Genomic DNA, 11,214 nt, shown 5'->3' on the forward strand with positions numbered 1-11,214 from the left:
TCTCTCTGAAAAGGGAATTTACTCACTGTGATTCAGGTGCCCAAGCTCCAGGACTCCAGGACTCCACCTATTTGAAACATCAAGTTTTCAAATTCTTCCACTCAGGCACTGGTTCTTTTGTAAAAGGAAAGTAAGAAAATTTCATGTGATTGCAGGTCTCCAGTGCTTAAAAGCAATTGCATTTTGAGAGCAGACCAGGTATTTATGAACTTGGACCTGCTGGGTATCATGCAAATTAGAATGGTGGAAAATGGCATTTCAGATCCACTCAGGGGTAATATAAGAAGCAAATGATTCTTTTTGGGTATGAATTAACCTTTATTTTTCTGTCACCTAAGAATGAGATCTTTTATTCTGGTTGAATATAGGGCCCTGAATTTATATTAATTTCCTTTCTAAACCTGGCTTCCTTGGTCTGAGGTACATTGGAATACTGCAGCAGCACCACCTGCAGGTCACACCAAAGAAATGCATATTGACTGCTTGGAATTTGAATCTTAGAATTCTGATTAAGAGAGCTAGACTAGTAGATTCTAAACTTTGCCAGGTATCACAATGGCTGAAAATCAAAACACAAATAAGCCAAACAAAAGAAAATACAGAAACAAACCAACAAATCCTCAAGCCTCACAGAGACCTCCTAAATCAGAAATTTTGGAGACGGGAGCCTAATTAATTTTTTCAAATAGTTCGGATGCTCCTGACTTTTGGAAAACACTGGTTTAGTTGTTACTGGACAAAGTTCCTGCAGTACTCGAGTGGCAAACCCCTAAGTGATCAAGGACATACAGACAAACTTGGGGCGTACAGGCTAACCCTGCAAGTTTATAACCCATGTCTCAAGCCTAATCCTAACTCTCACCAGCATTTGTAAGGGGCAGTGAGGCAGCATCTAGACTATAGTTGCAGCTGAGAATTTTTTTCTTTTTAAAATTTTATCTTTTAAATAAACATACAGAACTTCTGGTTCTGTTGTTAGGAAGTTCTGCAATAAATTCTGCCAGAATGGGGGCAGGCCTAGACTAGGTAATAGCTGGGCCCACTAGACCTAATTTCTTAATACTGCCAAAGACCACCATACATTTGGTTTTGGGTACCACCACCCTCTCTCCAGTTTCTCTGACAGCCAGGACACCTGACTCAGTGTGGGGCTCAGATGCAAGGAGCTTAGAGATCACCACCACATCCTAATAACAAGTAAAAAGCTGAACAAAGTGAAAATTCAACAACTCTTCTTAAGTCTGTCAGAGAAGTAAGGTCACAGGGAAAAACACTGCCCCCAAAATTGGAGAGACAATCAGGCAGATACACAGAATCACAACTTACCAGAGAAGAAACACACTAGTAGAAACCTAGGCAGGAACCAGTGTCAGGGTAGAAAAGCCTGCACTGTAATTGATGCACTGCTGTTACTCCAGGTGGAACCAGTCACGGGGGGCCTCCCACACTTTTGTGAATTTTAGCTCCAGGAGCTCTACCAGGTTCTCCCAGCGAATATCAGAGAAATCTTCTCACATTTCCAGCAAGGGAAGGGGGAAAGCAACCATTTTGAAATATGCAGAACATTCTTTTCTTCTTAGCAAGACTTGCCCTCAAGGTAAACTATTTTACCAGAGTCTAACTTGTAGGGCTTTTATCAGAGCCTAAACTACCTGGGGGAAAGGAAATATCCAACTCCAGCCCCTGCTAGCCATCCTGACCCACCTAAGGAGGGGAAAAAACCAGGAAGCACTTGTGAAGTCCACAGTCCAGCAGCACAGGGTCACCAAAAGACTGAGACCTAATCACAGGACTGTAGAATGCTCCCCTCCCCCCAGCCTTACCACTACATTACTAAAGGCCCATTTAGCACAGCTCCTTGTAGCAAGAACATCACATCCACTTTCCAACAAAAAACTTCAAGGCATACGAAAAAGCAGAAAACACAGTTTGAAAAGACTAAACAAGCATCAGAACCAGAGTCAGATATGGCAGCAGTGTTAGAATTATCAGACTACAAATTTTAAAAATCTACAATTAATATGCTAAGAGCCTCAATGGAAAAAGTAGGCAATACGCAAGAAGAGATGGATAATTTAAGCAGAAATGGAAATTCTAAGAGATAATAAAAAAGAATTGCTAGAGATCAAAAACACTGTAATAGAAATGAATGCCCTTGATGGGCTCATTAGTAGATTGGACACAGCTGAGGAAAGAATCTCTGAGCTTGAGGACATGACAATAGAAACTTTCAAAATTGAAGAACAAAGATAAAAAAGATTGGAAAAGAAAACATTTTTTATTTTGAAGATACAAGAACTGTGGGACAGCTATAAAAGGAGGAAAATACATACAATGGGAATACCAGAACAAGAATACAGATAGAAAAGAACAGAGGAAATATTTGAAACAATAATGACTGAGAATTTCTCCAAATTAATGCCAGACACCAAACCACAGATCCAGGAATCTGAAAGAGCACCAAACAAGATAAATATAAAAAAACCCTCCACCTCAGCATATCTTTTCAAACTTCCAAAAAATCAAAGATAAAAAATCTTGCAAGAAGCCAGAGGGGTAGAAAAAAACAAAAACAAAAACAAAAATCCCACCTTACCTATAGAGGAGCAAAGATAAGAATTTCATCTGACTTCTCAGAAACCATGCACTCAAGAAGAGAGTGGAGTGAAATAAAGTTTTGAGAGAGAGAGAAAAGAAAAACACCCACCAACAATTCTGTACTCTGTGAAATTATCCTTTAAGAGTGACGGAGAAACAAAGGCTTTCTCAGACAAACAAAAATTGAGGGAGAGCAACGTCAGCAAGATGGCAGAATAGGACTCTCCAGCCCTCATCTCCTTGTGAAAACATCAATTTGCACAACTATCCACACACAAAAACATTCTCACAAGCACTAAGGAAACCAGGTGAGTGATTAGAGCACCTGGGTGTAGCACAGAAATAAGAAAAGATGAATTGAAGAGTGTAGGAAGGACAGTTTGACATTACCTGTGTCATCCCTTTCCCAAAACCAGGCAGCACAGCCCACAGAGAGAGGTACTCTCTACATGGGGGAAGGAGATGGAAGCAAGCACTGGACTGCCTCAGTCCCCAGTACCAGGCCACTCTAGTAAAATACAACACCAGGCAGGCCCCCTGACACCAGACTCTAGGCCAGCCCCACAAACTCAGTTTCCAGGCTGGCCCCCAGCTGACCCAGGCAGCTCCAGGCCACCCATAGCACTGGGCTCATCCACAAGTACCCCACCTCCAGGCTGGCCCAAGTTCTATGCTGGCCCCTGCAATCCCAGGCATCAGGCTGACACTTGTAGTCCAGAACTCAGGCCTGCTCCCATGGACCCAGCCTCCAGGCCAGACCCTGTTGACACAGGTTCCAAGCTGACCCCTTTAACCCCATGCACCAGCAGACCCAAGGTCCAGGCCTCTTCCAATAGAACCTAGTGCCAGGCTGGCCCCCACAGACCCAGGCTCTAGGACTGCCCCTGGGGACCCAGGCTCCGGGCCAGCCTTTACAGACCCAACTTTCAGACTAGCACCCACACATCCAGCCTCCAGGACAGCCCCCATGGACCCAGGCTCCAGTGGACCCGGGGTCAGGCAATAGCTCTAAAAATTATACCTAGGAATAAATTTAACTGAAGAGATGAAAGATCTATACACTGAAAACTATATAACATGGATGAAAGAAATTGAAGAAGACACAAATAAATGGAAAAATATATGTGTTCATGGATTAGAAGAATTAATATTGTTAAAATGTCCACACTGTCCATAGCAATCTACAGATTCAACACACTCCCTATCAAAATTCCAATGACATTTCTCACAGAAATAGAAAAAACAATCCTAAAATGTGGAACCATAAAGATTCCAAATAGTCAAAGCAATCTTGAGTGAAAGGAAAAAAACTGGAGACATCACACTACCTCATTTCAAAATATACTACAAAGTTATGATAATCAAAACAGCATGGTACTGGCATAAAAACAGGCACATAGAATAATGGAACAAAATAGAGAGTCAAGAACTAAACCCATACATTTATGTTCAATCGATTTTTGACAAAAGTGCCAAGAACACACAATGGGGAAAGGACAGTCTCTTCAATAAATGGTGTTGGAAAAACTGGATACCTACATGCAGAAGAATGAAACTGGACCCTTATCTCGCACTATATACAAAAGTCAACTCAAAATGAATTAAAGACTTAAATGTAAGAGCTAAAACTGTAAAACTACTAGAAGAAAACAAAGAGGAAAAGATGCATAGCATTGGTCTGGGCAATGATTTTTTGGATATGACACCAAAAGCACAGGCAACAAAAGAAAAAATGGACGGGTGAGATTACATCAAACTAAAAACTTTCTGCACACCAAAGTAAACAATCAAAAGAGTGAAGAGACAATACATAGAATGAGAGAAAATATTTATAAACCATATATCTGCTAAGGGAATGTAAATTAGTACAACCATTATGGGAAACAGTATGGAAGGTCCTCAAAGAATTAAAAACAGATTCAGCAATCCCACTACTGGGTATATATCCAAAGGAAATGAAATCAGTATATCAAAGAAGTAACTACACTTCCATGTTCCTTCCAGCATCATTCATAATAGCCAAGATATAGAATCAACCTAAGTGTCCATCAACAGATGAATGAATGCATAAAGAAAATGTGGTATGTACACACAGTGTAATACTATTCAGCCTTTAAAAAAGAAGGAAATCCTGCCATTTGTGACAACATTGGTGAACCTGGAGGACACTATGTTAAGTGAAATAGCCCAGGCACAGAAAGACAAATACCGTGTGATCTCACTTACATATAGAATCTAAAAAAGTCGAACTTATAGAAGCAGAGAGTAGAATGGTGGTTACCAGAGGCTGGAGGACAGGGACATTAGGGAAATGTTGGTCAAAGGACACAAAATTTCAGTTAGATAGGAGGAATAAATTCAAGAGATTTATTGTACAACACAGTGACTATAGTTCATAACAATGTATTGTATAATTAAAAATGGCTAAGAGAGTAGATTTTAAGTGTTCTCACAACAGAAATATAAGTATGTGAGGTAATACATACATTAATTAGCTTCATTTAGCAATTCCACAATGTATACATATTTCAACACATCATGTTGTACACCATGAATATATACCATTTGTATTTGTTAATTAAAAAAAGCAACTAGGTTAGTTTTTAAGCATCTAATTCATTTAACATTTGACTCATTTTCAAAATTGTGAATAGACATAAAACTTTACTCAGTAAATTCTGAATGTATAAATCTAAAAAAATAAAATATAAATCATATTTTTAAAAATGGAGGGGATTTTTGCCAAGAGACCTGTTTTGCAAATGTTAAAAGAAGTTCTTCAGACAGAAGAAAAATTATATAGGTCAGAAACTTGGATCTACATAAAGAAAGGAAGAGCATTGGAGAAGGAATACATGATGGTAAAATAAAAACTTTAATTTTTCTTATTCTTAATTTATCTAATAGCACTTTGTTCAAGATAATATTAACGGAAATGTAATCAGTTATGTATGCATTTATACACACACACACACAGTAGTTCCCCCTTATCAGTGGTTTTGCTTTCCACAATTACAGTTATCTGCTCTCAACTGTGGTCTAAAAATAGGTGAGTACAGTACAGTAAGATATTTTTGGGGGGAGAGAGAGGAGAGAGAGAGACCACATTCACATAACTGTTATTATAGTATATTGTTATAATTTTTCTATTTCATTATTAGTTATTGTTCATATCTTACTGTGCCTAATTTATAGGAAAACACATATTTAATAGTATATATAGGGTTTAGTACTATCTGCAGTTTCAGGCATCCACTGGGAGTCTTGGAATGCATTCCCCTCAGATAAAGGGGGACTACTTTGTGTACGTGTATAAATATTAATGTACACACACACAGATACACAATTGATCATTGAACAACATGGGTCCACTTATACGCAGATTTTTTTCAATAAAAATTACATCAAGTGTGCCTGCCTCTCCTGCCTCCCCTTCCACCTCGTCCACCTAGTGTGCCTCTGCCACACCTGAGACAGTAAGACCAACTCCTCTTCCACCTCCTCTTCAGCTTACTCAGTTTGAAGATGAGGATGAAGACCTTTATGATGATCCACTTCCACTTAATAAATAATACATATATTTTCTCTTCTTTCTTTATTTTTTCAGAGACAGGGTCACCCAGGTTGAAGTGTAGTGGTGTGATCATAGCTCACTGCAGCTTTAAACTCCTGGGCTCAATTGATCATCCTGCCTCAGCCTCCCCAGTAGCTAGGATTACAGGTGCACACCACAGCACCCAGTTAATTTTTTAAGAAAAAATTTTTGTAGAGACAAGGTCTCGCTTGCCCAGGCTGGCTTTGACCACCTGGCCTAAGGTGATTCTCTTGCCTTGGCCTCCCAAAGTGCTGGGATTACAGGCATGAGCCACTACACCTGGCCTCCTTATGATTTTCTTAATAACATTTTATTTTCTCTAGCTTACTTTATTATAAGAATACCATATATAATACACAAAATATGTAGTAATTGACTGGCTATGTTATTGGTAAGGCTTCCAGTCAAGGGTAGGCTATTAGTAGTTTAGTTTTGGGGGAGTCAAAATTCTATGTAGATTATCAACTACACAAGGGGTCAACACCCCAACTCCTGTGCTGTTCAAAGGTCAACTTTGTGTGTATATGAATTACACCAATGATATAAAGGATCAGAGGGAGGAATTAGGAATATATTGTTATTACAAGCTACTTGCACTACCCAGGAAGTGGTATAGTGTTATATGGAAGTGAACTTGGATTAGTTTCAAATGTATACTGAAAACTATCGGGCAACCGCTAAAAGAAAGTTTTTATAAAAGTATAATTGATATGCTAAGAAAAGAGGGAAATGGAATTATGTAAAATACTAGAAACCAAAAAAAGCAGAAAAAGTGTGGAAAATAAATATATGAACAAAGAAACAAAGTAACAAATAGAACACAGTAACAAATATGGTAGATAATAATCTAACTGTATCGATAATCACTTTAAAATCAATGGTCTAAACACACCCATCAAAAGACAGAGATTGCTAGAGTGGATCCAAAAACATGACCACACCATATGTTGCCTACAAGAAACTCAGTTTAAATATAAAGACATATAGATTTAAAGTAAAAGGATAGAGAAAGATATACTATGTTGACTAATGAAAAGAAAATGTAAGTAGCTATATCAATTTCAGACAGACCAGACTTCAGAGCAGAGAAAGTTATCAGAAATAAAGAGGGCATTACATAATGATAACTGGTCTGTACTACAAGAAGACATCATAATCTGTAATATATATGTACCTAATAACAGTGTCAAAATACTTGTGGCAAAACCCAAGAAAACTGCAAGGAGAAATAGATGAAGCCACTATAGTATTTGGAGACTTTAACATCTCTTTATTAGAAATGGACAGACCCAGCAGGCAGAAAATTGATAAGGACATAGTTGAACTCAACAATACCATCAATCAACTGGGTATAATGGACATCTGTAAACTACTTTATCTGGCAACAGCAGGGTACACATTATTCTCAAGCTCATATGGAACATTCATCAAGATAGACCACATTCTTGGCATAAAACACACCTTAACAAATTTAAAAGAATAGAAGTCATATAATATCTGCTTTCAGATTACAGTGGAATTAAACTAGAAAGGAATAACAGAAAGATAGCAAGAAAATCCTAAAATACCTGGAGATTAAACAACACACTTTTAAATACACATGGGTCAAGGAATAAATCTCAGGAGAAATTTAAAAATATTTTGAACTAAATTAAAATAAAAATACAACTTATCAAAATGTGTGGGATGCATCAAAAGCAATGCTTAAAGGGAAATTTATAGCATTGAATGCATATATTAGAATTGAAGAAAGATCTAAACTCAATAATCTAAGCTTTCACTTTATGAAACTAGAAAAAGAAGAGCAAATTAAATCCAAAATATTAAGAAGAAAATAAATAATCAAAGAAACTGCAAATAAGAATTCAATAGAGAAAATAAACAAAATCAAAGACTGGTTCTTTGAAAAGACCAAAAAATTGTATAAGCCTCTATCCAAGCTAACTAAGAAACAAAGAGAGAGTGTACAAATTATTAATGTCAGAAATGAAAGAGGGGACATCACTACAGATCCCAAGAACATTAAAATAATAATAAAGGAATATTATGAACAATTTTATGCCCACAAATTTGATAACCTACATGAAATGGATCAATTTCTTGAAAAACACAAACTACCAGAATCACACAAGGAGAAATAGATAAATCTTAGTAGGCCTATATCTATTAAAGAAGTTAAATTAACAAATAATAACCTTCCAAACAGAAAGCACTAGGTTGGATGGTTTCACTGGTAAATTTTACCAAACATTTAAGGAAGAAATGATATCAACTCCACAATCCATCGCAGAAAATAGGAGGATTTTCTTCCCTAACTTGTTCTATGAAGCCAGCATTATATTCAAACCAAGACTACAGAAGGACATTACATGAAAAGAAAACTACAGATCAATATTTCATGAACATAGATGCAAAAATCCTCAACAAAATATTAGGAAATCAAATCCAAAAATGTATAAAGGAATTATTCATGATGATCAAGTGGGATTTGTTCCAGGTATGCAAGTCCAATTCAATATTCAAAAATCAATGAATGTAATTCACTTCATCATCAGGCTAAAGAAGAAAATCATATGATCATATCAATAAATGCAAAAAATATTTGACAGATTTCAACACCCATTCATGACAAAAAAAAAATTCTCCCTAAACTAAGAATGGAGGGGAACTTCTTCAACTGGGCAAAGAACATCTATAAAAAACCAACAGCTAATATACTTAATGGTGAGAAACTCAAAGCTTTTCTGTTAATACCAGGAACAAGGCAGGAATGTCCCCTCTCGTTGCTGCTTTTCAAAATCATACCAAAAGTCCTAGTTAATGCAATAAAGCAAGAAAAGAGAACAAAAAGTATGCATATTAGAAAGGAAGAAATAAAACTATTTTTTGTTCACAGATGCATAATTATCTATGTAGAAAATAAAAAAGAATTTTCAAAAAACTCCTGGAACTAAGAGGCCATTATAGCAATGTTGCAAGATACAAGGTTAATATACAAGAGTCAATTGCTTTCTTATTTACCAGCAATGAACAACTGGAATTTGAAATTAAAAACACATTACCATTTACATTAGCATCCAAAAAAGTAGAATACTTAGGCATAAATAGAACTAAATATGTACAAGATCTATATGAGGAAAACTACAAAACTCTGATGAAAGCTACCAAAGAAGAAATAAGTGAAAAGATATTCTATGTTCATGGATAAGAAGATTTTATAGTGTCCAGGTGTCAGTTCTTCCCAAATTGATCTATCAAGTCAATGCAATCCCAATCAAAACCCCAGCAAGTTATTTTATGGATATTGACAAACTGATTTTAAAACGTACATGGAGAAGGCAAAAGGCCCAGAATAACCAATTCAATATTAAAGGAAAACAAAATTCGAGGACTGTATAAAGCTAGAGCAATCAAGATAGTGTAGTATTGGTAAAAGGGTAGACAAATATATCAATGGAACAGAATAGACCCCCCAAAATAGACCCACATAAATATGGTCATATGCTCTTTGACAAAGGAGTAAAGACAATTCAATAGAGCAAAGACGGTCTTTTTATCAAGTGGTACTGGAAAAACTGGACATCCACATGCAAAAAAAAAAAAAAAAGAAAGAAAGAAAAAGAATATAGACACAGACCTCATACCTTTCACAAAAACTAACTCAAAATGGTTCATAGACCTAAATGTAAAATAAAAAACTATAAAACTCTTAGAAGATAACATAGGAGAAAACCTAGATGGCCTTGGTTATGGTGATGACTTTTTAGAAACGCCACCAAAGGTATGACTCATGAAAGAAACAATTGATAAGCTAGATTTCATTAAAATTAAAAACGTCTGCTCTGTAAAAAAATAACATCAAGAAAATGAAAAGCCAAGTCATAGACTGGGAGGAAATATTTTCAAAAGATACACTTAATAAAGGACTATTATCCAAAATGTATTATACAAAGAACTCTTAAAGCTCAACAATAAGAAAATGGGGGGCTCTGTAGAGGAGCGGATGCTGCCGGCCAGGATGGTGCTGCAGAGTGTGGCCCACATTGCGAAGGTGCAGCTTCCCGGGTATCTGAACCGGCTCCCAGTCCCTGAGAACATTACGTGGTTCGCCAGGCTAACAGAAACAGGAAATCTTCACTGATGGAGGAAGAAAGCCCATCAGAAGTGAAAATATTTAATTAAGGAAAAAGATTTAAGAAAGTTCAACCCTTTTACATTCAAACAAAAGAAACCTGACTCTAAGTATATGAAAATCTGGATTTGTACCACACATAAACTGTGAATTAGTTATTTATTGAGATCCTGCTCTATGCAAAGCACTGTACTAAGCACTGGGTACATAGAGACAATTTCAGCGTGGCTTTGGTTATTACCTTTCCTGGGTGTACTTATACTACTTGGCTACCTTGCAATTCGTCCATTCCTCCCAAAGGAAAAACAACGAAAGGATAGCTTGATTAATCTTAAAATACAAAAGGAAAATCCAAAAGTGGTGAATGAAATAAACATTGAAGGTCTGTGTCTTACTAAAGCAGCTTATTGTAGGTGGTGTCATTCTAAGACATTTTCTGCCTGTTATGGTTCACATAGCAAACACAATGAGTTGACAGGAGATAATGTGGGTCCACCAATACTAAAGAAGAAAGAAGTATAATAGTAATGAATTAGGATTGAATTCAATTGTATAAAATCTTATAACAATATTTTCTCATTCTTTTTGTATAGAAAATTTTGAAATGTGGTCTCAATTGTTACTACTTGATTGAACAAGTATTTCTGTCAGTTTATTTACTTGCTACACTACTGTTTATATTCGATACTTTGTATATGCAAACAATCACTTACATAGAAATTAAATTGCCAAGCCTCTTATTTAGACTTCAGAGAATTAATGTATCTTCCAACAATACAATCAACACTTCGGATTTTTTTTTTTTTTTGAGACAGAGTCTCACTCTCTTGCCTGGGCTTGAGTGCCGTGGCATCAGCTTAGCTCACAGCAACCTCAAACTCCTGGGCTC

At 36.6% G+C, this 11,214-nt stretch overlaps 1 protein-coding gene across 1 annotated transcript; it reads left to right on the forward strand.

Annotated features, from left to right (window-relative positions):
• The first annotated feature begins 10,211 nt into the window (after positions 1–10,211).
• Positions 10,212–10,847, forward strand: LOC123628435 (CDGSH iron-sulfur domain-containing protein 2-like). The gene is made up of 2 exons (XM_045538146.1): positions 10,212–10,314; positions 10,543–10,847. Exons 1-2 carry the CDS (start codon positions 10,212–10,214, stop codon positions 10,845–10,847), a joined length of 408 nt encoding a protein of 135 aa, XP_045394102.1.
• The last annotated feature ends 367 nt before the right edge of the window (positions 10,848–11,214 follow it).

The sequence above is a fragment of the Lemur catta genome, chromosome X, assembly GCF_020740605.2.
Source record: "Lemur catta isolate mLemCat1 chromosome X, mLemCat1.pri, whole genome shotgun sequence".
Taxonomy (NCBI): domain Eukaryota; kingdom Metazoa; phylum Chordata; class Mammalia; order Primates; family Lemuridae; genus Lemur; species Lemur catta.

Excerpts from the sequence above, each read along its gene's own strand:
- LOC123628435 (XM_045538146.1), top strand. The coding sequence starts at position 10,212 with ATGGTGCTGCAGAGTGTGGCCCACATTGCGAAGGTGCAGCTTCCCGGG. Across the intron at positions 10,315-10,542 it reads GTGGTTCGCCAGGCTAACAG|TTTCAGCGTGGCTTTGGTTA; the intron begins AAACAGGAAATC and ends ACATAGAGACAA.